General features: G+C 39.6%; 1 protein-coding gene and 2 non-coding genes across 3 annotated transcripts; 2 read left to right on the top strand and 1 right to left on the bottom strand.

Moving 5' to 3' along the window:
• Nucleotides 1–18,539: 18,539 nt before the first annotated feature.
• Nucleotides 18,540–18,611, top strand: trnaa-cgc. The gene has a single exon. It is a non-coding gene; the product is annotated as a tRNA-Ala (tRNA).
• Nucleotides 18,612–19,123: 512 nt separating this feature from the next.
• tpt1 (tumor protein, translationally-controlled 1) lies at nucleotides 19,124–23,602 on the bottom strand. Its single transcript, XM_022740710.1, has 6 exons — nucleotides 23,495–23,602; nucleotides 22,712–22,785; nucleotides 21,741–21,925; nucleotides 21,472–21,577; nucleotides 20,755–20,871; nucleotides 19,124–19,528 (listed from the first exon to the last, which is right to left on the bottom strand). Exons 1-6 carry the CDS (start codon nucleotides 23,520–23,522, stop codon nucleotides 19,526–19,528), a joined length of 513 nt encoding a protein of 170 aa, XP_022596431.1. The 5' UTR covers nucleotides 23,523–23,602; the 3' UTR covers nucleotides 19,124–19,525.
• Nucleotides 23,603–24,228: 626 nt separating this feature from the next.
• On the top strand, nucleotides 24,229–24,300 carry trnaa-cgc. Its single transcript has one exon. It is a non-coding gene; the product is annotated as a tRNA-Ala (tRNA).
• Nucleotides 24,301–27,791: the final 3,491 nt, after the last annotated feature.

The raw sequence follows: 27,791 nt of genomic DNA, 5'->3' as shown, positions 1-27,791 counted from the left end.
CAGTGGCGGGGCAATATTTTGAATGAGAAAGAATCACAGTAATTTAATTAATCTAGCCCATACTTCCAGCGTAATAGTCCTAGCTCCACACTATGCTACTCACAAGCAGCCTCTAAAGTGACTTAAATTACAGTCTTCTTCTCTATGAATAAATACAGGGGAGTAATAACTACCTACTGACAAGATCTTTTCAGGTCAGGGTAGTAAACTGCAACTTTTTTCACACATGATTTGCAAATATTAACCTTTCCTAGCCATGTTATGGTGATAATAAAAACAAACAAAAAGTGCTAAAACAACTATTGAATTCCAACCCTAACATGGTGAATGACTACTCAGCTCTTCTCAGGGTGATGTGCACATTTCTGAATCAGTTACAGCCAAATTACATCATTCACTCTCTGACAGTACAAGCTGTCTGCCCAGAGAGAAAGGAGGGCAGAGACAGAGCAGATGTTGCCTAGCAACTGCATCAAAGAGGTGTGCTTGGGGAGGGACACACAAACTCCGCCAATGGAGAGAGGAAGAGACACGCAAACTAGTCTAAACAGAAGACTAATAATGATGTGTAGACTGACAAGTGTGTGACATTGTTGTAAGTAGAAAGTGGAGGATTTGGTTTGTTGTGTCAAGTACAGTTAGACAACCATGTACAGCTTCATCAGCGGACATGTTGTTGTTAGTGCTAAAAGGCCAACACAATAACGCCTGACAATGTATTTCCATTTTAGTCCTGGGAGTGTTGGTGTGTATTTGACTTTGATTGATAAAACCCTCATCATGTTTAATTTTAATCTTCAGCTGTGCTTAAATTTTTCGTCTGTTGTAACCCATCCAGGTGTACACCACCTCCAGGCTGGTTCCTACAATCCTCAGCAGAATGAGTGATAGAGAATATGGATGGATTTATGGATCAATGTATCCCTAATGTTTGCTGCTGCAATGACTCAAGTTCCCTGAAGCAAATATCTGATTGTATCTCTTCTCGTTGCAGCATTTCTTTTTCTAATTTAAGAGCAGCTTGTTTGGCTCATCAGTCTGAAGCCTGCAGGATATTGATATATTGATGTCAGGACACTGATATCAATACATCAGTATGATACTAACATGCTGCTGTTGCTTCATTTAAAGGAATACATTTGGAAAATATTTATACACTTTCTTTCAAAGAGTCAGATGAGAAGATCAATCTCATGTCTGTGTGTTAAGTACAGAGTGCTAGGATGTTTTTAACTTATCTTAGCATAAAGACAGGAAGTGGGTCCAGACAAAAATCATGTGAAAAAAAACAGAGACAAAAAAAACAGCAATCTGTTCTCGACAAACAACAGTTTATCCATCCTTCCAGCTCCTCTGTGAAGCAACGCGGTGTAGCAGGAGTCGTTGAACATAATCGCTGAGCACAGGCTTTGGTTTTATCTGTACAGACAAAACTGTACCAAAATCTGGCATCCTCACTGTGACAACAGCACTCCAGGTACTGCACACAGTCACCACACCCAACTGTTGTTTGCCAAGACATACTTCCAGTACTCTACCCCTGCCTGAAGCCACAAATACTTCTAACATTTCTCTTTATATGTGTGAGAGAGACAGTAGAACTGCTATGAGGAAGTAAACAGAGGTCCTGGCAGCAGATCAAATGTCCTCATGTGTTCAAAGTCAGCATCAATGGCTGACCTGGATTTCGGGCCTCTCACTTTCCCATCCCTGGGGTCTCCATTGTCTGTGTCTCTCTCTCCGTGTGAGACTCTCTCTCTCGCTATGAGAGAGAGTAGACTAAAGTTGTACTGTAGGGAAGAAAAGAATCATAATGCAAGAACAAATTGGACATGAGTGAAAGAGAGTAGAGGTGGGGGCCAGGACAGTAAGAACATATTTTCTTTAGTTTGTTTTTTTTTTACACTCAGTTCTCAGTTCAAATTGATGCCGTGTCTTTTGAGAAAGTTGCATCTCTGGCTCTTCTGTAAAGGATTTTTCCCTACAAGCCCATTCTCTTTGATGAAAGTGACCATTTCTGCAATCAAATATTCATGGAAAAGCTTTTAGTATCACATTGACTTCAAAACTACACATGAGAAATCCCTCCCTCTTAGATGACAAAATGCATGTGATTCACACAGAAAAATGTGAATAAGAATGCAACCTATTTATTCAATGTTTTGTTCTTTCTCATAATAAAAACTTATAAGCTGTGCAAAATAAAAAAAAGTTTCCAACCAGTGTAATTATTCTTTACAACTTCCCTCAACCTTGTGGTTTTTAATGTTGTGATGCCCATCAGGGGAAAGTGGTTAGAAAAGAGAAGAGAGAGAGAGGACACCATCCCTGTCAAAATGGACTTAAAATTAAAGGAACACAATCACCAGAAATATGTCAAGTATATCAATGGAGAACAGTGTGTTGAGAGCAAAGACACAGGCAACACAAATATGCAGCGCACCCTTTTTAGTTCACAGAAGGTCAAATGTACAGACCAAACATGCAGAAATTCTCCACCTGTTTAAACACAGTGTTTTAAATTTACACATGAAGATAACAGAACGTGCGAGTAATAACACTGATGTAAGTACAGAGTGACCTACATATTTGTTAGACCAAACAACATACAGGCTGGGGTGGGGAAGCCGTTTATAGCTCCTTGAGGCCATAATCATGCAAAAAGTCTGCAGGATGGCAGACAGACATGTTAACATGAACGCACATGCATGTGTGACACTGCAGCTGTTACTGACTTTAACAGAGGAAATACCTGAAGTGTCATCCTCGAATCAGGGAAGCCCATTAAAGACAAGGCTATGCACAAATGCATGGAAGGAATACACACAGGAGATATGATAAAGAAATGGGAATTGTGAATTGGTGTAGTGCAAAGCTACCCATCACCTGTTGTCACTTCACAGTATCTCCACTGTAAGAAAAACCCCATTCACAGTGGCCCTGTTTTGGAATATAAGTTTTAGACTATCTGACCTAAAGTCTGGCTTGTTTACCTCAAACCTGCTCCCCTAATTATAGTCCAAATGCACCCTGCAGAGCAGAAACATATATTTCAGCCACCGCACGAGAGGAGGGTAAACAGTAGTTAACACTAGTAAAATAAACCTGAAACGTGAGCGATGAATTCAGGTAAAGAGAGACGAGGGTGGAGCGGTGGAGGAGGGAAGGAAATGTTTGATGTCTGCATGTGAGGGTCTGACATGAACAAAATAAGCTCTGTATGAAAACATATAGGCGGGTCGCTGGGTTGAAACTCATTACATCCCAAACAAGCCCCCTTCTTTTCTTTTGATCGCCAGGCCCCCACTGGCCTTGATGCTGCCGGGGCCAGACAGAGCTTCATCTGTGATTTTACATACAGTAACTCACACACATCCAGGCCTAACATAATACACAGTGCAACGCATGTTCAGTCTATTTCATGTCAGCAAATCAGCACTGATGTGTTGAGTCCTCAGTGCTGCTGTCATGAACAGGAAACAACACTGACTCTTTTCCTGCCACACAAGCACAGGTCTTTCCCAGTGCCCAGGAAAAGCTGAGAAGGCTTCCAGCTGGAGTTTTTTTTTTTTTTTTTTTTTTTCCAGAAACAGTGAAATACACGGGCTATGTGAGCGGCTTCCACTCCCAAAGGATCAAAATACGCAACATGCAACATTTTATCATCTTCAAAATGGGTCATTTCTGCTTAAAAATGTTCAGCTTTGGTCATTTTAACAGTTGAAAAATGAGTGTTGTCCCTGTTGAGTAAAACCACAGATATGATTGAATTTTTTTTTTAACTTAAATCTGTCATAAATCCTTTAAGTTCAATGCTAGCTTACCAGAGACACTGCAGCAGGTGTTAGATTAAAGATGAAAGATACAGTGTAAATGGAAACAGAAAATCTGAATAACCCTTGAAATACTGCAAAAAAAGTACAATGGAAACGGACGTAGCCTCCTCTGCAATGATTTGTTTGCACCTAACTGGAGAATTAGCATCACCAGTTGTTTCTTCTCGACAAACTATCTCCTAATATTCATGATACTGTAGTGGATGGAAACACACATTAATTTGCATTAATTTGCGTGGTTAATTGGGAGTGAAAATGGGAAGCAAAATAGAAAATAGGTCTGGTTTAGGTGAAAATAGGTCAATGTGAAGGTTCTGCTTTGTGCAGAACCACATGCACACTCACACATGCAATTTTTGACAGGAGGTGATGTATCCTTTGATTTTTATGCTTTGTTTTCTGAAACCAACGCACCAGTGCACTATTCAGATGATGGGGATTCCAGTGACTCCACCAGGGAGATGTCTTTCTACTTTTTTTTTTTTTTTCACCACAACAAAGAAATTGAAGAGGAGCAGAATAAATCCTGGCCCCACATCATTTGATCACTTTGCCCAAACTGGTTTAATTGTCCCCAGAGACTGGCAGTGAGTGAGGTGCAGCAGTGTTGTGCACACACACCCCCACCCTCCGCAGCTATGTGACCCACTTTGAATGCCAGACTCAAGGATTACCTTGAGATGTGCATGTCTGTGTGTGTATGTGTGTGTGTGTGTGTGTGTGTGTGTGTGTGTGTGTGTGTGTGTGTGTGTGTGTGTGTGTGTGCCAGATGTGCCAAATGCCCAAAATGGTCAAAATATGTATTGGAGAAGTCTCCCTAATTAATTAAAAAGCTAAAAAGACAAGCACATTCTCATGCTGGAGGAAGATTTTTCACAACCTGCCAACCCAAAGTTTGTTCTCATTAATGGCTTATAACTGATCTACTGTATAAAGCATTAGTAATTGATTTATTAACTAGTAATACAGCCATTAATTAGAGCTTACAACCCCTTTAAAAATGAAAATAAGTGGAATCAAATTGTTTTGCTTTGTTTTTGACACGATCAGTCACCTCAGATGCCCACAGAGCCCCTGTATATTACCGTCCAATTGAAGTGACTGAAGTGACCTCCTGTCTGTCATGTCACTCAGATAGGGCATGAAGTCGTGCATGCTGGATTAATCTTTGTTTTTCATAAGTGAATTGACAACAGTTTAAACTTTTATTGTGGTGTGATGTATTTCAGCCACAGACCTTCCTCAGAGCATACGCCATGACTGAAAGAAAATGATTTATATAGAAGATAACCAATACAGTGACATAAGTCCACACAGGTGCACAAGAGACCACACACACATAGGTGCAAACTCTTAGATAGCTACAAGACCCAATAGACAGGAGCCAGTGAAGCTGTCACTAAGGTCTGCCAATCCAAAACATCTCTCTCTGGGGAAACACATCACGTGGCCCCTGCAGGAGATGGCTTTGGGTTTTTGGTGATGGAAGGTTTTCTCATGTCGCTTTGTCCTGACGATTAGTGCTACCCACACTTCTTTGTTTGGGTCCTCTGCTGGTTATGTAGCTCCAGCTCGCTTCATATTGTCCTCCCGTGTTGAGATACAAAACCAGTGCGCTGGTTTAGCAGCTAACCGCTACTGTTTTACTGACCAACTACTAGGAAACAAAGCAGCAGCAGACAAAAGAAGCACAATGACTGCAAGCCTGAAAACCCGAGAGAACGCAAGAACGAGGGGCAGAGGGCACACGCACGTCGACATGCACACACACAGAAACACACTCATACATACATACATATACACACTTATGGTATGTGTGTGAAGGCAAAGATGTACACACAAGTCTCACGTGTACATGCACTCACACGTGGGGACAAGCCCACAGTGTACATGCAGAAGCCAGCAAACATGCACAGCAGAGTGTTGGGCTTTACACAGTCACTGAAACACAGTCTGGCATTAATATATGTTTCATCACTGTCTGTGGAAGGTTTTAAAGACCCAAATTTTAACGAATAAACATAAAACAGTCTCATGATATTAGTGGAAACTGTCTAAGGTTCTGGCGTCTGGGTGTGTGTGTGTCCCGTGACAGTGTTTCTCATATTTCAACACTGAATATACAGCACACTTGAGTAATCTTTTTGCCAACTGAGTATGAACATAGGTTGCTTTAACAGCCCTTCATTTATACATCAATTTCATTCTTGAGTGAATTGAAATAAATGAACAAACTAAACATAGTGAGGAAATACAGGCCTGTGCTTCCACTGTAATGATGCCTGACTGAACATTTTTAGATTAGGTGTGACTCAATTAATGAGCATCAGGACCTGGTTTCTCCTTCATGTTAATGTCCTCCCTGATGAGAGGCCTCCGTGAAACATAAAAGTCTAGTCTTGCATTTTAATGTGGAATAAAAAGACCTTTTATTACTTGATCGTCCTGCGTCATTTGAATATTCCTCCTCTAGGAATTCCAGCATGAATATGTAAAAGCTTGGCTTGTGCACACACACACATGCACACAAACTGTAGTCAGGAATAACATAATTATTCTGCACAGATCAGTGCATGTTTGTATAAATTTGAGCTTGTATTTAGCCCCGCACATGTTTGTGCAACCGTGAGTCAGACAACATACATGAGCAAAAGTCAAACTGAATTATCATCAGCTACTTAAGAGCAGCAGTTCATGCTTATTTTTATCATGAGAAATGTGTGTGTTTTGTGAGTGAGTGTGTGTGTGTGTTTTGGATAAACATGCTGGAAAATGTCCTCCTCCTGGAGACCCAGGCCTGCCGCAGAATAGTCCAAAACTGTTTAAAGAGCGCTGAGTCCCTCTTTCAGACAGCCAAGGTCAACACACTCACACACACACACACATACACACACACACACACACACACACACACTTGTGGATGTGCAGATTCAAACACAATCACATTTTGGTTTGTGTGTGTGTGTGTGTGTGTGTGTGTGTGTGTGTGTGTGTGTGTGTGTGTGTGTGTGTGTGTGTGTGTGTGTGTGTGTGTGTGTGTGTGAGTCTCTGTGCCATCCAATTGATGCTCACAGGTGATGCCAACCCACAGCAGAGAAACTGGGTCAGCATTTGGCAAGCCAAGGAGACGCACACACCCACAGACACACACACACACACACACACACACACAAACACAGACACACACACACACACACACACACACACACATACACACTGTTCCTCTGATGCGCTTTCTTCCTTTATTTAGCTGGTGTCAGAACCAAAGCAATGATTCATGAAAATATGTGAAAATATGTACTTCTTATTCTCAGTTGAGAAGATGCTGACAGCATCTGAATGTGTGTACAAACTTGTTGATATGTGCCACTACTCCTTACATTTATTTAAGTCAGAGTTAAGCCAACAGTTGTTTTCGTTTAGAGCAACACTCCTTATTCTCTCTGTCTCTCACACGTTTGTACTTGTGTACCAAAACCTTAACTGTAAGAGCCACAGGCCTAACCCCAACCCCAATCCTGACCTTCACCTAAACCTGATACTAACCTGAAGCAGAAAACTAGTCTTAACCCTCAAAGAGCCTTTTAGAGAACCGAAGAGTGACCAAACGTCATCACTGTCAAGGTCTAAAGCTTAACTGTCTGGCCCTCACAAGCTGAAAGTACAAGAGCATACACATGGTACTCAACAGTGGAGGGCTGTGACTGCACAGGGAGGCCTCCAACGCTGGACCAGAACCAGATACACAGTTAAACTAACAACAACAACAACAACAACAACAACAACAACAACAACGACTAAAAGACCAGCTTGTAATCCCAAAACTTAAAAGTGATGGATGGAGTGGACAACACGCTGTGGGCCTAAATGTAATATTGTCATTCACCTCTGTTGTATTGACCTGTGCACATTACACCAACATTGTCTGCATGTGTGGATAGCACTGATAATGATAAAGGTCTTTCTTTTGTAATTTGGGTGAATTGACCCTTTAATGCTGTTTTCACCAAATCTCCTGTTAAGATTGTGCACTAAGCAGCACTTTGCTTTTAGGAGTATAAAAGTACATTCCTGAAAATTCTCTGTGAATTTCTTGGAAGTCTTGTCAGTGGTTGTTGAGACGTCTTCTCTGAACCCGTCTTTTTGAGAATCCCCTGACAGACTTGATGAATGTTCACTTTTGAGCTCCCTTCAGGAGCTTGTACTAGAGGCCTCTTCCTAGAAACACTGAATAAATACTATGTGGATTGTTTGCTGTGGCCCATTATTCTCCCTGCCATCAATCAGGGGCAGATTTGTGAAAACCTAACACCATGTGAGCACAGCCATTACAAGACTCCCTGGGAAAATAATTGACGTCCAGTTCTAAAAGAAATACAACAAAACAAAACAAAAAAACAAGAGGGAGGAAGCTGGGACTTTGGCTTTTATTTTCCCAGATGATGATGTGGGGAGAAGCTCAGAGGGGTGTGTGGTGAACTCAAGTTCCCCTGGTGTGTTTAAGATGTCGGTGAGAAACCTCTGTGTTTGTCCTGATGACATCATTGTCCTCCTGTCTGGGTGCATGAGGACCAGCTCCAGCTGAGTTACCAGCAGCATGAATGAATTCAAAGTCAACAGCAAGACAGAGACAAAGGTGAGTGGACACCGGTGGCAGAAAAATTCAAGTGAGGATGTTCCTGAATGAAATGAAAATGCTGCAACATGAACAAAATTTGTTAATTTGTTAACCTGAGTTATGTGACTCCACCTGATAAATGTCCAGGGGCAGGAGACAGCCTGGATGTGAAGAAGTGAAGCAACTGGAGTTCATGGTAATAATCAGTCCGAAAGTGTCGCACACTAAACTCTGGTGTGTGCCGCCGCAGCAGACATCTGTGCTGTCAAAATTAATTTTCACTCACTTCATGCTGCAGTTGGTCAGGTGTGTGTGGAGGTCAGAATTGTAATTGGCTTTTTTGTGTGAAAAACCAAATGCAACACTCTGACTGGTATTAGCGAGAGTGGTCCAAAACTGTGCGATTATACACATTTGTATAATTCTAAACCATCAAATAAACACTTTTGCCTTTAGACATGGTTGGATAACACTTTCAAGCGTACCTCAGCCCTAAAGCAGACAGTCAACAAAAGGTGACCTGCTAATTTTGAGAATTTCAACAGTATCCCTGTTGTGTAAACATAAACACCTAAAAGTCTTCAAGCGGTAAATAATTTGAAGGCTATATATTATTCTTTACAGTATATATCACTTTACAGTACAATTAATCAAGATACCATCAGTGCAATAAAAAATAGTTTAATTTCTGATGCTCTTTTTCAGTCACAGTGTAAAAACTCTGTCTTCTTTTCGAATTAAACTCTCGTGAGAAAAACTTCTGATGTTGTTTAGATGTTAAGCAACAGTGATGGTGTAACTAGAAATCCAGCTGAGCCTTCATCAGGGGCCACATTTGTGACAGCAGCACTTCTTATATTTAGCTTGATCGCGTGTGCGCGTGAGTGTGTAAGTAATGGTTAAATCAAACATTCCTCATCTGGTTGTAAAGGAAGACTTCCTACAGTGACGTGAGCTTGGTGATGTTTGAGGGGGTGGCTCTGCTCAGAAATGTAAACCCCATCTCCTCTGACAGGGTTTTATTTCTGTGGATGTTGTAAGAAACGGCTTCCCATCAGGCCTCTGCATGTCAGAGAGAGTAATGTAATTAATTAATGAGCGTCGGCCTGATGATTTATGTCTCCGTGGAAATGCTCGGCTGACGCTTTTCATGGAAATGAAATTCACTGGCTGGATCCAAGGTGGTGCTCCAAAAAAGAAAGTGCTTTTCTAATAACTTTTCTAAAGGCTATATTTCATCTTAACAGTATTATCTACCTCACAGTGGATGTGCAGCACAAGAACATTTTAGATCACCAACATTAAAACACACAAGAGTTCAAAGATCAGGGCTTCTTGTCATTAGTGATTAACAGCTAATATATTTGTGTTCTTGTTTTTTTTATGGGTCTGACTTGTACTTAGCAGTAATCCTGCCTGTAGTTGGTGATCACAGCCAAGTTGCCCTTTTGCCTCTAGGTTAAATAATTTAGTGGGTTCAAAAACTACACCTTGGAAAACATTGCATTTATCTTACATTAATTCTAATTTGCAATACTTTATCATGACTTGCTAGAGAGCTCTTTTCACTTGTTCGAAATATGCTGCCAAGCATTAACAGATTTACAGACAGATTTACAACATGTTGTTACAGTAAACATCAGTTTGTCTCTGTTATAATGTTGCCTCCTTCACAGACATGAAGCTTGATAGACATACAGTAGGTAATCAGTTTGGAAATCTTTATTTATGTTCATTTTCTTTGTTAATTACATTATCATCGTGTGGTACAGCAGCTGCAAGAAGGGACTGTTTTGGAAACTATTCCGGGTGCGTTCAAGGATGCTCTGAAACCAGAATTTTGAATAACAACTGTTGAACAGTGGGGTCATACGTGATCCTGTCATCTTATGATGGACGAGCAACTTCATTTGTTAGTTGCCATTTCAGATAATTTTCCCTCTGACAAATGTCCACAGGCTTTCGCACGATCAGATGTGAATCACCAGCAGCTTCGTTCTGACCCATGTTTCAACTAAAATTCAAAAGCTGACAAAAATTTCTTTATATTACAGTACAAAGCTGGCTGCACACGACAATAACCATTTTACAACGAGACCTGCCCCTTGCACCATCAACTTTATGGTGTCTACAATTTGTGCAAGACAAGTTAAGACCCTTTTTACTCACACATTCACATACAAAGTGCAACTTTCATGTGCTCTCACAACAAGAGAAGTTACACATGGTAACAGCGACAGGGCAACAACAGTGGTGGATCACCTCAATGGTTAAGTCTCACAGCAGCTGGTGCTCTTTGACCTAGCCCATACAAAACACACTCAGATATTAACACGCAGTTAGGAGTAAAATGAGTGTTCTTATAAATACACGCTTATAAGATGCACAGGTGCTGGCTGCTGTTGTGGTGGATGTAAATATTCTTAAATCTTCTTAATATTCTTAAAATTTTACCATCAAATCTTCCACACTTTCATTCTATTTATCCTTGATGTGCTCTCTATAAAAAGGTCTTTACTTCTAATATTGTTTGTTTGTTAGTTTTGAGATGTTTGTCATGCAATTTCACAGTTAAAATAAAATCAACTGTTTGCTGCCTGAAGGGTAAGAATTAAAAAAAAATTTGTAATAGTGCCTTTGCAAACGCTCAGCAGGTTAAGGTGCTGAAACATGCGAAACCTTTTGTAAGAGAACAACAACCACCAGCCTCCCTGCACGCACGCACGCACACACACACACACACACACACACACACACACACACACACACACACACACACACACACACACATATGGAGGTCTGCATGGGCCACCTCAGGCTAAACTTATCTTCTGTGTGATGGTTTCACTCCGTTAGACAAAAAGCTATTGTGGCCTCAGACTGTCATGTAGAAGTGTGTGTGTGTGTGTGTGTGTGTGTGTGTGTGTGTGTGTGTGTGTGTGTGTCTGTGTGTGTGTGTGTGTGTATGTGTGCATGTGTGTGTTAGTGTGAGCTGGTGTCCTTTGGGGGTGATACACAACACTGCGAGTGATCACTGAAAGTAGCCGTAATGAGCACAGGGCATAGAAACCACACAGTGACCAGCTGATGAAGGCCCCTCTTTACCTCTCACTCCTTCCTTTTAGTTACATTTACAGTAACTAAACTTTCAATGGGGTTATTTCTAATCTAGTTATCTTGTGTGCTCTGATTATTGAGCTCACATGGAAATACGCTGTATGGCCGTCTTTTAAACAATATGTCTCCTAATATTGTACTAAATGAACTTTATTCTATTTGGTTTTAATTTGCCTCCCTCCCTCAGACTAGCGGTGCACATGTCATGCAGGTTTTTATTTAAAAATTAACATGACATTAAATGAAACTGCCATCCCTAATCTAAACCTGATTTGCGTACTAGTGAAAAGTCAAGGCAGGACATTGAGTTAGACGTCTGACGTACACAGTGGATGACTTGTCTCCTGTCTCATGCCTCAAATCAGGATCTACTTTGTTTTAATACACAGCAAATACTATGATCCTGCCCTAACCTTAACCAAATGTTTTGGTTGCATGAGGGAAAATATTCAATATTTGTCAAGCTGTAGCTGCCCAGAGCGGATCCTGCATGGAAAACTAATTGCACTGTGTTGCATTTTACAGGACATTAGCATTATATTTCCTCTAAAACGTTCAAAGATAATGCAAAGTAGCTGTAAATGAATAGAATTAGTAATTCTGTTTGTTTAATGTTTCAATACCACCTCTTGATATTGTTACACAGAGCTGCTGTATTTAGTTTGGTCTGAAGAGTCATGATAAGATAATATAATGATGAGTTTGGGCTCAGCTGGCTCCCAGGTGCATTCACACGGTCATGTGGCTGCCATGTTTCTGACCTTTCCATTGTTACACAACCCTCATTTCCTCTGCCTATAAAAACATTGATGTGTAAGCAATACTAAGACAAGGTGTCCCAGTGTTGCAAGGTGTTGCCAGGTCATGGTGACACTGAGTAAAATTTTTACTTTATTATTGAGTGTTATTCAGCACACAAATCTTACTGTTTATCATCATCATATATTATTATTAGATATTATAGATTAGATTAGACATGTTATTAGGTTTGAATCTGTGGTTTTGAATTGAGAGCTGCTTGATGAAGGAATTTCATTGCATTGTTTCATGGAAGTTCCTTCTCAGATGATATAATAAATTGGTCCAGCGGTCTGACAGCGTGGGCCACACCCCTGGCGAAATTGAGACAACTGTGCTTCACCAATAAGATAATAAGATTAAATCTGACAAATTTCTAGGTCTGTTTGCAAAGTCACATATATGACTGTTGCCAGTATTTTATTTTCAGTAAAGCCTATATGTCTAAGTGCCCACATCATGTACGTATTATGTGTATTGAATTTTGAGAATGATGCTGCTGACAATTTGTTTGTATTTTGACCATTTGTATGTGATATTTTAATGTTTTTATCTTTTTTAATGTGGAGCCGTGGTCTGAAATGAACTGAATTAACACAAAATCACATCCAACACAGGCAAGACCAAACAGAACTGTTCAAATAAACACACACACACACACACACACACACACACACAGATACTCTGTTTAGGGTCTGTGTGCATACACATTCCTCTAAACCTTTCACGAGCACCGACCCAAATTCCTTAAGACCATTTTCAAATACACCAGCACATGTATAATGTACAGGATGTTTGTACACAGAAACATAGACAAGCAAGTTAATGGTAATGTTTCCACAAGTATTTGGCTAGAGGGGGGAAAAGTGGATGCTTTCTGTGCGCAGTAATAATGTCCTGACAGGACTAAGGAGACAATATAAATTGAAAACCTTGTGTGAAGGTCGAGAGCTCAACTTTGCTGTGAGGAAATGTCAGTTTTCATTTCAAAACTTTGGAGGAAGCACAGACAAGAGACTGTTTCCACCCAGATGGAAAATGTTCCAAGAAGTGTCCTCACAGCAGACATCCTGCCATCTATGTGACCAAAACAAACTGAATGTATTTGTACAAACAGGCCGGTGACAAATTAAAGGAAAAACCAACATCAAGTGCCTTAGTAAGGTGCTGGGTCACCACGTGCTGCCAGGACAGCTTCACTGCTCCTTGTTATTGATTCTCCAAGTATCTGAGCTTCACTCAAGGGATGAAAAGATATTCCCTCATCTGGTGTTTTGATGATGGTGGTGGAGAAATGTCCCATAGATGTTCAATTGGGTCGAGATCTCGTGACTGAGGAGCCAAAGCTTATGATTCAAATCATTTTCATACTCATCAAACTATTCAGTGACTTCTCGTTCCCTATGGATGGGGCTATTCAGGGTTTTCCACTAATTTGTCACCCGTCTGTTAATCAATGTGACAACCGTAAATAACTCAACCAACTTACTAACCCATGGGGCCGGAGGAACAACTATCACAACAACAACATATTGGCATATGAGTGTTGAAATGGCTTGAAAAATGTGAATCTATTCTTAAACACCCACCCAGTGAGTTTGGGTATGATAGGCTTGCTTTTCCACCTCAGCCAAGAGTGAAAAAACATTCACAGGCATGGGCAGCACTGACAAGATACAGAGATACAGAGATACAGAGATACAGAGATACAGAGATACAGAGATACAGAGATACAGAGATACAGATCTCCCTGATCTCTGTCTTCAAGAACTCTGCATCTTTCATGTATTTGTAGTCTCCACACAATGAGTCACACAAATGGGGATGGAGGTTCTCAGTCTCAGTCCCTCTGGTGTTAAGGAGCATGAAAAAATAAAAGAGTGTTTGACAGAGAAGGTCAAACCCGGGCTTACTTTTTTAGATGTTAGCTCGTCTGGGCCGTCACTGTGTAAAGTAGGTGTGATTGTCAGATTGTCGGTTTGAGAAAGGTAGAATAATGGTTTGCTGTATGTATCTCATATGTGAGTTCAGAAGAAAGAAAATGGCCTTTTAGGTTTTTTTTGCCTTGTTTATGCCCCTGGCACATCATTCATCTCCACTTATTTCGGTAAGATGGAAAGTGTTTATAGGTGAATGAATGGTGATGGCAGAGTTCCGGTATGTGCTGGAGGCTCAGCCAGGCCAGCGTGCCAGCCAATTTTGTCACGGCAGGTAACTGGGTCATCAACCCACAATCCCCTTGTGTGCGACTTCAAGCCCCCCTTCCATTCCTTCCCTGTCACTGGATCTGTGGGACGAGAGGAGGGACAGAGAAAAACATAGAAACAGAGAGAGAGAGAGAGAGAGAGAGAGAGAGGAATCCTTCTTCGTGTATAGGGTGATGTCTCAGCAGCAGCAACAGCTTAGTGCTTCAGCTTCAGACGTCTCTGTCTCTCTTTTTCTTTCCAGTTTCCTTCCTAACCTGTTTACTCTTCCCAGAGCCTTTCTGTCCTTCATACAAATAAACATGTGTGAAGCAGTTTACTGGCTCATGATTATTTGTTCAAATGAAAATTTCTGGCATGTTAACATCCATTGCCATTTGGTGCAACTAATGTGTGAAGACCTTACACCTTCTCTTTTTTAACACCTAGTTGCCATCCATTGTTTTCTGTCAGATTCCAGGGATTAGCTACTGCTGCATTACAGTTACCCTTGGTTTTTAATCTTTTTATTAGATTGTTAGACACAGATACTGTCCCCCTCTTGATGCTGGCAACATTTTGCGGGTAAGAAGATTTTCAGCCCGAGGAGTAAGAGGGTTAAGTTGATGAGATTCAATACCTTTTTCTTTCTCTCTTCTCTGCTCTGTATTCTCCCTGTGCTTTCCCTGTCTGTCTCTCTTCCGCCTTACTTTCTCTCATCCTCTCTGCAGACAAACACAGCTGAGATATGGGCACATGACCAAAATGTGTGTGTGTGTGCGTGTGTATGTGTGTGTGTGTGTGTGTGTGTTGGAAGCTCTGCCAACCTGAACCTGCTGACCTGCAGCTCCGACAGGCCCTCAGCTCTCTCTCTGCAGATGAGCTGGATGTCAGGGCTCAGTGTAGCCTACGATACAGACAGAAACATAAACATGTTTCATTAGCACACCTTATTTGATTTATGTAAAACTTAAGATGTAATGATTTCAAACTACCATAGTTTTACCTCTGGATTCTATGGATCTGTTATGGCACAAGAGCCGTACATCGCCACTGAAGTGGTCCTGTATTACAAATGCAGACAGGGTCAATCAAGAGATGTTCTGTTAAAATCATTTTTTGAGAGATTTGTCTGACTGAAACTCCATGACAGTTAACACTGAATTGAACAAGATATAGCTTGATATCTCAGTTAGAGAATTCAGAGTTACAGAATTCAGTTGCTAACTGAATATCAGTTAGCTGATATTTCCCCTGTGCCACTTCAAGAAAGACTTCATGAAGACTTCTTAAAAATAGCTTTGAGTACAGAGTAACTAGTGTTAACTCTGTGATTTTGTTAGCCTAAAAAAGCACAAACACACATTGTAAGGGGACAACAGCTGACCTACATTCAAAGGTGCTTTCCTGCAACTCCAAAACTGTTTTAATCGTACATCAATCTCGCTTATTTGGCCTATATAGCTCTAGCTGGAATTTACCCTGCCTATAGTCTGCCAAATGCCCGTGTGTCCTTGATATTGTAAGCAGCAGTGGGTGATGTGAGTGAAACACTTGACATGTGGTATACTGTGCACGTTTCCACATCCCCTAACAACAGCTTCCAAGGTCTCTTCTGCTTCTGTCTTTCCAAAACAAACAACAACAACCTCTGGCTTTGACATATGGTTACAGGCCACTAATATGAATGAATGATATTTGTTACATCGCCATTCATCAACTGCACTTCATTTTCTGCCTGTCACAGACATAGATATTACTGTGGAGTCCATGATGTCCCCTTAACTGAATGAAAACTTTCCCAGAAAAAAAAAAAAAATATATATATATATATACATATATGTATATATATATATATATATTTATACTGAATACAAAACAATATCTGTAGATGTTGTTATTTGTCTCTTCTCTGTCTCGTGATAGGTTACCAAAAAACACTTAGCGTGTTGGTGTCACAGGAACATCACAAGGTTTGAATCATAAAATGCATACACCTTAACCTAAATCACACAAGGGAATAGCTTCTAATACTCACTGATGACACAGATACAGTAGATTCACTCAGAGTCAGCTGCCCAAATTAAATTCTACTCTTTGCAGAGAGCATTGAGTTGTGATTTTTGAGGGGAATTCAGCATCAGTATCTAACCCAATGTTCCCTCATCAGTCCATTTTAATTAAATCAAACCACCAGCAAAGACCCAGAAACTCCTGACCTAAAATTGAAATGTGGAATATTAGATTAAACTGACTTCATATCCTGCTCAGACCAACGCTGAACTGACATGAATATACTTCTAGAGCCTTGGGTGTCAGAGGTCCAGGGTTCACCTTCATTATCTTCTGTCGCACACATGCAGGTGATGTCATTAAAAGAGTAACGAGGGCATAAATTAGTAACGAATACCTGCTCCTGTTACAGCACAGGTGCTAATCTATGTCCACACTCAGGCAGGTGTGACATCAGGCTGTTAAGGTAACACACTGAAGGTTTTGGTGGCACCAACAACTGTGGTGTATGGAATAGATCTGAACCAACACCGGAGGACTCAATCACAGGTACTGAAAGACTGATGCATACAGCAGAACCTGAATGTACTTTTAAACCATGGCTTCATTATGGCATGGACTCATAGCTACTATTTGATTATGTATATTTATGTGCACTACAGTGAGCTACTAACAGCGGTGGCATTACTTTCAGATCAATCGATCAAGGCAGATGAAAGGACTGTGATGATGATTGATTGAATTGTCTGTTTTCTCTTACCAACAGTTTTGGTCGAGAGAGAGATATCTGAACAACTGCTATGAAATTAGCTGCAGATGTTGACGGTCCAGTGGATGTATTCAGTGATTCCTGGTGAGCCCCTGAACTGTGATCAGGGGTCTCCAACCTCCAACCTTTCCGACCTACCATGGATTTTGGGTAAATGCATATATATCCAGTCTCCTGGTGTTGGCTACAAACAGACACCTCGATAATGATTACTTCATCTGGCCCTTCTGACACCCACACTGCAGTCCTACCATGTTTTCATACCGTCACTGTTCCCATACTAATAAAAGTAAATGCCTCCCCCTTGTGTCCATTTTCTGCCATTACTCAGCCCATAGCAACTATACTGAGTTACGGTGTAGTTGAATCACTCAGTGTAAATAATACCTGTTTGAGGATTTGATGGTACAGCATTCACCACCTGTTCTCTTTAGAGAGAGTTGGGTTGTCCACCTTTTTCTGCCTGAAGGACGGTGTGAAGCTGAAACATGTCAGCTGTGGGATCTATACACTGTTAAAGACATGATATCAGTGGCATCACTGCCAGATGAACTATCTGGGGGAGGATGTAGCTTACTGATTGTGCATATGCACTGAATGTACAAGGTTTTGGGTTCAGTCCCCTGCATCTCCATCATTACATAAAGTAATGAAACTGTCAGACCCTGTTATACCTACAGTGTCTATATTACAAAGAGGCAGAAAAGACAGTTTTTTAAATTAACTTTACAAAAAATTCATTTTTACAAATCAATAAATTAACCAACTGATTTGGTCCAGTGAGAAGATTTTTAAAAAGTTGCCGAACAGTGAGGCAGCCCATGTGTTTGTATGAGGAGTTGTAAATCAGTGATAGTGTGTTTTGCATGCACATGGTCTCCAACAAGACATCAACCATCTTTGGTAGTGCAGACACATGTGGTTTAGAGGTAAATAAAAAATAATATAATAATATTATAATTATTATTCATTAATTAATTCAATTATAATTCATTAGATATGACCTAAACTGTTTATAACATTACTGTGATCCCTTCAGTACTATAATCATGTGAAGACACAGCTCTCATAAGTGCCCCTTGAAATTTGCGTTTTAAAATAAATAAGACAATAGAGACAAATTAATCAATCTATCAATAAACTAGTCAAATTGAAAAGGGACAGATAATTGGTGAATTATGAGCTGTTCTACTTGGCAAAGTGAAGAGGATGTAGCTCAGTGGTAGAGCGTGTGCTTCGCATGTACAAGGTCCTGGGTTCAATCCCCAGCATCTCCAGTGCTTCATATACCTTTCCATCAGTTGGAAATAACCCCAAAGAACATCATGTAAATTGAATATACACTACTTTTCAAAATTAGCAGTCAATATGGATTAAACTGTGGATAATGTTTATTTGCAAAATGCATTAAACAATCACATCTCTGAAGTTTTCAGCAGCAGAACCATATCTGTAAATACTGTAAGGTAACAAAATTCCTGTGTTCATTTTCTCTGAGTTAAGCACTGAAAAATGCTTGTGAACAACTGATTAGATGATTTTTCACTCATGACAAAAGCTCTGTAACATGCCAGAGATTACATATCAGCTTTTCACAAGGACTTTAAAGCTTTTCTGTGAGAACACTTGAAGGGAACTGCTCTCCATTCATGCACAGGTCAATCTCACTCTACTCTGTAGTAATATGTACATTTTAAGCCTCCATTAATTCTAAATTTCAACCTAAAAACTGCCTGTTTGAGTGTAGAGAGATGAACGCTTACGCAACATACACACAAAAATACAGAAATCAAGAGTGGTGGGTCTAGATTTTATTTTGAAAGTCAGTCTTCCATTGTGGATGGAATCTAATGCAGCCATAAACACAGAGGTATGAGGAGGTTGAAACTGTATGGATCATTGCTAAAACAGTACGCAGACAGAAGAAAATTCTTTTACTTTCAGGTAGAGTCAGATCTTTGCTCACTGTCCAACACTGCAAAAGCCAAAAAGAAATTGTTAAAAACTGACCAGTCATGTTTTCAATCACCCAGTCTGGGGGGACTTGTACTGTGGGCCATAATGTGAATATATAAGAAATTGTACAAGAATGTTTTTGTTCAGGCATGATGCAAAATAGTGCTCCTCGGTCTGCTCCTGGGGCCGTCTGGAAGACAGCAGCTAGTTGAAAAGCAGATGAAGTTCCAGGTAGTTACTGCAAGAAAGAGGAATACACATAAATAAATATACTCTTAACTTTTCAATCATTACCACTTACTATACCATTTCAAGTTCTGGCACATTTTATTGTTAGCATTGCTCAATGCCACAACACATTTGCAGTCTACAGGGTCACTATACCAAACAAATGTACCATCAGAACTGTACAACCAGTGACTGCGACAAATTAATTTTTCAATTTAAATTACTTTCAAAATACTCAAACAAAAAAAGGTGGGCGGGGGATTATAAAACTATGTGGACTAAGAAATAAGGTTATCAAGTCCACGCTTTGTGCTAGTGCTAGTCTTTATCTCAAAAAACAGGCCAATATTGCTGTAGCTAACATTAAGTGATATAGCACTTTTACTGTGTATATTACAACATTTTAATATTCTAATCATTACTTTCAAAAGTGGAATGATATTTAGTAGGGAATACTGTGTAATAAGACTACATGGCACTGGTTAATGTCTGTCTTTGGGAGGATGAGCACATCACAGGTCAAACCCCTTCACTATAAGTCTTGTTTAACCAGTGTTATTTTGTGATTATGATGGCACACAGTGAGATCAGTCACAAACATGTGAACGATTACTTCATTTGTAGGTGTTGTCTATTTATTAGTAGGTAGAGCTTTAATATATTTTTTCCTTATAGCTAATAAAAACTCTCAAAGTCATAAAGTCATCTGCTGCTGCCTTGGAAATTACACCGAATAAGTATGAGAACATGTTTAGACCTGAATCTGGGCTCACTCTCAGATTTTTAACAAATCGTGACAATACTGATAATTGTGATCATTCTGGTCTCTATAATCGTGATAGTGAATTTTATACTGTTCCATCTCTGGTTACCAGCAGTTACTTTCAAGCCATTTCCAAGCTGCTGCACTGCTCTGCTAAAATCCAGGTTTTATAACGCAACACTGTCAGACAGAATTACCAAATATACAAATTAAAGACAATGGCTATGCTGTGATTTCGACTATATTTACTTTGAGGCACGTTCCTACTAAGTCAGTGAGGGCTTAGGGCTGTCAAATCATGTGCAATCAAGTGCATGAGGGCTCTCTTATGCATGTTCTGCAGACCAGCAATGGTCCAGCCAAAAAACATTAAGAGTGCAGAGTGGGGTTTTCTCTCTGCCTTTTACCAGCTAGGGAGTTCTCCTGCTTGCTTCATGACGTGTGTGTCTCTGGAAACTCAGATGAGTACTTACAAATTTCTCAACCAACAGGCCATCTTTGAAGAAAAGCATGAATGGTGTGATGCCATCCTCACGGTAATCCAGCAGTCCAACCATGCCCTCTGGGTTCATGGACTCTCCTGTGAAGAACTGTGACAAACGGCAACATGTCAGAAAACAGCCAAAATTCAAAGAGATTCGGGTCTTGTGTAAACTGGCAGACTATAGGGTACAGTTATGAAGATGAAGGTTTTTTTTGTTTTTTTTAACTAGAGGGCATGAAATTTTATAAGTATATACATGGCATGTTAACTAATTAAATGTGTCATGTTATTTTTTTTAAATACATTTAAATTTTAGTCTGTTTCAATTTGGGAGACATATCAGCGGGTGCATGTCTGTGTGGTACAGTGCATAGCAGGAAAATGTGCTGCTTTCATTACACCACATCATCACATTCACTGGTGATCCGGTTGCTGTAAATGGATTCTTCACATTTGTCCAGTGCCATCAAAATACCCACCATCACAAAAGCTCTGTGTTATTTCTGAAAGACACCAGGTGTAGCCAACTGGTTGCAAGTAGGTTCTAGTGAATTTTGAGTCACCTGGATAACTTCCAACCTCTCAAATGTATAACTGCACTGTTGAAATGCTTTATGAATTATTGCTCCCAACTCAGCAAACTGGGAGTTATTTTTAGCCTTAACAGGTTTTGTGAATACTGTGTGTGTCTTGACTTTGTGGCTACCTGGTAGTTCTTGATGTTTCCCACAATCTTCTTAACTTCAGCTGTCATGCCAACCGTGAAGGCCTCCACTCTCTCTGGATTGGACTCTTCCAGCTTGGCCTTAATCCTGGACATGCAAAAGAGCGACATGCTTTGGCATTTCTGGGTAGATTCAAAATACCAAAAAGTTACAGATGGGGATGCACCAACTGAACCTTTTTCTCCCCGACACCTTAACTCTGGGAACAACCAACACCTGTGATTCATTCATTCAAAGCACCAAAACTTACACCTTCACATATTCCTTAATGTATGTCAAGTACTGCTTCTTGTCGAAGGCCGTCTCCTGTAGTTTGTGGTTGAGGATGATGTCCACGCCACTTACAGAGCTCGACTCTGTGGACTCGATTGCCTCTTCAGCAGAGGCGTTGGCCCCAATTAAAGCATCATCAATGTCGTCTGACCTGGAGACAGTCTAGACACAATAGGCAGGGGAGAACACAGGACAGGCATAAGGGGGGGGGGGGCATCAATTAGTGTTTTTTTTGTTACTGTGTATAAATTTTATGTATTATTTTTAAATAGGTTATGGCATGATCAAGCAACTGGTTTTCCACATGGCTAGCTTCACTGTATTTACACATTCCGCTGGAAAGTAACTGGAAGTACCCCTTGGTATGATTTGACTTCACCTTATCTTTAAAGTTATGTATGTGTAATAATGACAAGTCGGATATGCCTTAATATATATTTTACAAGAGATTAGAGACATCTGTTGAACAGGATGAACTGGTGAAATGTCCATTTCAGTGTGGTCTAGCTTTAGGCCAACTACATGGAGAGAAAGCTCCAGAGACTGACCACACATAATACAGCTGCCATCGACCCATGTATCAGGGCTACAGCTGATTGTGATGATTATTTCTTCAATTCAAATTATTTAAACTAAACGCTGTTCACAACTTCAGCGCTGAAAAAAGCTTCTTCAGATTTTTTATTTTGCTGGACCAAAGGTCCAAACATCTACAAATATATAGTTTAAAAATTATGTTTTATGGTTATGACATATGCAGGAGATCCTCTCATCTGAGAGGCTGGGAACAGAATATTAGGCCGGGAACAGAATATTAGGCCTTTTTTAATCTATTTTGGCTTGAACTAGTGAAACAATTGATTAGTTATCAAAACTGATGTCCATCATTTTCCAGTTGCTTGCCTCAAGGATTAATCATGTCAGCTCTTTTGTATAACAATGACTCACCTTTCCTTCAACTTCATAGAAGAAGCCACTTTTAGTTTCTTTGATTTTAAAGGCGTCTGAGAACATCTCATCACCTAGGGGAAGAACACATCCATGTGACCGATTTGAACAAAGCACATCCCAGACTATCTACTGGAATTTATAAACTACAAAGTACATTTTCGCGGGACAGCAGAAGTTAATTACCATCTGGACCTTGTTTTAATGATTATATAAACAAGAGAAGAAGCCACGACACATTTTCATAGAATCGATGCTAATGGTGATTCTAGAAAGATCTGCTAGTCAGACATCTCCCCTTATATAAAACTGCAGCTAGTGGCTACATGATCCCGAAAGGCCACATACACCACGTTTCTCTAACATGACTGACACTGCATTTATATCCTGAACCACCGTCCCGTATCACATCACCCCACCCTGGTATGACTCAAGACACGGTAGTCACACTTTCCCACTTTTAGCCAACTTACCGGCAGCTGAACCGTGGCCAGAGCTAAGTCTGCCAGGCCGCAGTGGCGGTAGCTAGCCAGACAGAGTGGCTAACACTTAGCAAACTCATTGTTTAACATGATAAAGTTTTCCGTTTTGTGTGTTTTTTTTTTTTTGGACGATGGTGGTGTTAGCATATGGCTAGCGCTAGCCGCGGAATAACACGAGTTAGCTAGCTAGCCTGGCCAACTCTCTCTCTCTTTTTTAACATAATAACACAGCCAAAATAACCGCCGCGACGGATATTCTAACTGATCATCATGAAACAGTACCAAACACATGGTTACTTACCACTGATGACGCACTTGTAGATGATCATTTTGCTGTTTCGGTGTTAAATCTTTCAGAGACAGAAAACAGGCCAGCCACCCTACCAGCACGGGAGAGGTAAAAGACCGATCAGGCCGCGAGGCAGTGAATTTACATCCTGCTGACGTCACCGTGGATCGACAAAGGCTCTGGGGCTCTGAGCTTTTGAGCTTTGGTGCCACTTTGACATGGTGGCCGAAAGTGGTACTACATGTCCCCATTCACAGGGCACGAGAGGTCACTGAATGGCTTGATGAGTTTAAAAAAGATGTGAATCTTCCTTATTGCGCTTAAGAGCTTGACTCCACAGACAGTTTACTTGACTTGAATATGTTTGCTGATATAATTTGCCTGAAACTGAAATTATATCATGATATATATATATAAGATATATATATTTTTTTTAAAATTAAGAGATATCTTGGCATGATAGATTTTCAAGAAAATGTCACCGCAATGCACTGCAATTTTGTAAGATCTTGGTTGGCGAGTGGACCTCAAACCTTGCAACTATAAAGGGAAAGAAGCTCTATAACATGGATCAGTATTTTAAAATAGATTTTAATTCAAACGAGGCTAGAACACTGCAATACGCCTGTATCTTTTCAAATGATATTCAATAAATGTAATGATCTGTTCAAATTCAAAATTCTCAGTGTGTAAGTAATTTGTTGATTGACTTTTAAATCAACTACTAAAACAAGCATAATATAACAGAGGATGTAGCTCAGTGGTAGAGCGTGTGCTTCGCATGTACAAGGTCCTGGGTTCAATCCCCAGCATCTCCATCATCTATGGCAACCTCATTACAAGTACATGAAATGCTTATTACATAGCAGTGATCCTGTTAACACTATGATGATGTGAAAACTGGTGTCTTGTAAGTGCCTTAAATGTTGAGATTAGACGCTACACCAATGAAATAATCAGCCAAAGACCAAATTTTACAACTCTTTGTAAATTTGTTAATGACAATTTAGACGCAAGTACATCAATAAAGCAAGATAACAATGAAATGTACCTTCAATTTATTAGCAAAAATTACTTTTAATTTCAGGAATTTCAGGAAATTTTTGCAATATACTGAGTGGATAGGTAGACAGTGGAGACATGGATAGGCCATTTTGACATGTCAAAGGAGTAAAATTACTTCTATAATAAAATTCAGTTTCACTCTTGAAAAGGACAGAACCAGTGTCCTACAAAGATGCGTCAAATTGTCTGCTGGGAGAAAGGCCCCAGTAGTGGTCTGCGTAGTTTACATGAACATTGTGGTACTTTTTTTTCTCTTGTGAACACACTGTTACAGTCTAGTCATGAATCCAACCATTAAGAAATAGAAGAAATAATTTTCATCAGGAGATACTTTTCAGAATTAAACTAAATTTATTGCCCTTTTTTGAGTAAATACATTTATTCAGTTACTATTTTAATACGTTTATCCATCAAAACTAATTGACATTATGCAGTCAGTTCCCTCAATCATCACTTCATACAAATGTATGAAGTTACAAAAATAGACATAGGTAGAAAAATTGAAAACTCAAGTCATGAATGCAATCAGCTTACAGCCTCTTAGTCTGGAACCTCCAAGAAATCCAGGCTTTTACAAAGGACCACGTTTTCATTTTTTTTTTTTTTTACATATTTTAGCCTATTAATTACAAACCACATGCATTTTATATTACTACTGATCATTTTAGAAATCATGACTCAATTTTATTTGACTTTTTTTAAGGTTAGATTGGCTTCACTCATTTCAGAAACAGTGTACAAAGAGGGATTCCCTGCTCAAACTGCATCTTCATATAAGATAATAATGTATTTAATAAAAAAATAAAAATGGAAAATATTCACTGTACTGGATAACCAACCTCAGGCAGATTTCAAACCTGTAAAGGCTGATTTTTCTGCTGTACTGAAATTTTCTCAACCAAAAACTACTAATTTGTAGTCTCGAGCTATGGTATGAAAAACATTTGTGTTGTCCTTTAACCTGGTATTAATGGAGGCCAGAGGAGTCAGCCAAACGTTTTTTTTTCATTCAACCTTTGATGTTTGGTCTGTTTTATACAAAACAGCAGTGGTTTTAATAGGAAGAACGAAAAACATTGAATAGACTGTCCCGACAATAAATACAGTACACACACAAACACACTTCGGTAACCACGGAAATAGTACAAATAAGATTTTGAATCCAGCTGCTTTCTTCGTCATTTTGGCAAGTTGTTGTTTGTTGCATCCTGCAGTTCAACCTGAGTGTTTTACAGTCTGTTTTATTTCTCACAGCAATGCAACAAGCTCAGTTCATCAACAGTCAGTAACATGTTGGCAGTACTGTGAATGTAGCTACTCCAAAAGCTAATGTTGTTTTATGACACTAGATCTATATCTTAATCAATATGTAATATGACTGTGACTCCATGGGCGAGACCTGATTATTCAAGGTTGTGGGAAATTCACAGGAAAATATATTGGTTCTTTCATACATTTCTAACAAATTTAAATTATAATCTAATGATAAATAAATGAAATAACATAATTCATTTATAACTGATTTCATGGTCCTCCATGCTCTTAAAAAAAAAATCTCCTCATTGCAAGTGAATTAAAAACACAAAATTATTCTGATGTCCCTGTAGCCCTGTACAACACATACAGATGGATTCAGAAGATCAATGCATTTGATAATGCAATTCTTGTAAGCTATCTACAAAAAACGCTATCTGCATTAAAACGCACACAGTGATAGACAATCATGGCATACATGTGGCATATTCTTTTCATTTAGTTAAGTGCGGCAGTTGATGAAATGTTGAACATTTGTCCTGCAATGTGAGACAATGTCGTATCTCACATTGCAAGTATTAATTTTAAAAAATTAGTAGAGGCATAATCAAGTAGTCATCACTTTTTAGGGGCTAACCTTCCACCACATTTCACTGAAATCTGACGACCTGATTTTGTAGTCTTATCTACAAACAAACAGAACTAAGCATAAACTCCCACATGGAGGTCATCTGTATATAGTGTATATAACCTGTATCTTCCTTTTACTTTACACTAACACTTTCCTGGTTCATCTACACTGGAAAATGTCAGGGCAACAATAAAAATGTTCCTTGTGAGATTTGTTCATAATATGTTCCTTAACTTACACACACACGCACGCATATGCACACACACACATAAGTGAGCACGCACACTCTTGTCTTACGTTTGTTTTGAAGACGCTCACTGACATAATGTATTCCCTAGCCGCTTACCTTAACCATCAGAAATAAATGCCTAACCATAAAACAAAGTCTTTGCCCTCACAACAATGGTTTCAAACCAGAATTAGAAAGACATGTACATACATACATACACACACACACTCCACAGAGCAAAAAAATGAATGAGATACCAGTAGAGGAAGGAACATTTCTCTTATGCTTAGCTACTCTGCGTTCCCTCATTAGTTATATTAAGTCAAGTACAAATCATTTCCCACTTTAGTGACATGTTACTGTCCTACTGGTCCGTTTGCTGCATATTAGTTATGAATATCAGAAGTCCAGACCTGAGACAAAAAGTTTGTGTGAACATACCAGAGCACACACAGATTGGATTTGTAGTACAGGAGGGTAGAAGTCTTTAAAAAAAAAAAAAGGAAAGTAAAAAAGTGTGATGTTAGTGTGATGTTTAAAAGGACTTCTCCTGCATTCAAAAGTCTTACAAGTGAGAGGGGATGTTACAAAAAAGGAGGATTTTTGATTTCTATGTAAGCAAATGCAAAGTTATTTGCATATAGTATATGATTGCAGGAACATACTGTTACAAGAGAAATACAATTTTTCCCTTTCCATTACCTATAGCTTTCTGACATAGTGATTTTTGTGTGTCATCTGTGGAAGAAATATCAAACCACAACTAAGACATTGTGTGCCTAAAGCATTTTTCTCAGTTTTCACACAGAATATGACTCAGCCACTTTGTAGAGTGGACTTTGTTAGAAAAGCCAAACCTCTCTTCCAGTCTTCTCTTCAGCTGCTGCAGCTGCTTACTGACGAATTAAAGGTGTGATCTGTGCTCAGGAGGCAAATGTGACTCTGCTATATTAAACTCCATCTGTGTCTCATGTAGGCACTCAGAGCAGTGAAAACTAAACGCAGAGCTCACATCACTATGTGAAATGCTAAGAGTGCTGAAAACATTCAAAGTGCAAGAAAATGTTTTCGGTTTTACAAACCCAACATCAAAACCGACAGTTTGTGTTGACAACCAGCATCTCAACTGC

Source organism: Seriola dumerili, unplaced genomic scaffold, assembly GCF_002260705.1.
Source record: "Seriola dumerili isolate Sdu_G_001 unplaced genomic scaffold, Sdu_1.0 BDQW01000052.1, whole genome shotgun sequence".
Classification (NCBI taxonomy): domain Eukaryota; kingdom Metazoa; phylum Chordata; class Actinopteri; order Carangiformes; family Carangidae; genus Seriola; species Seriola dumerili.
This window is presented reverse-complemented; position numbering and strand designations above follow the sequence as displayed.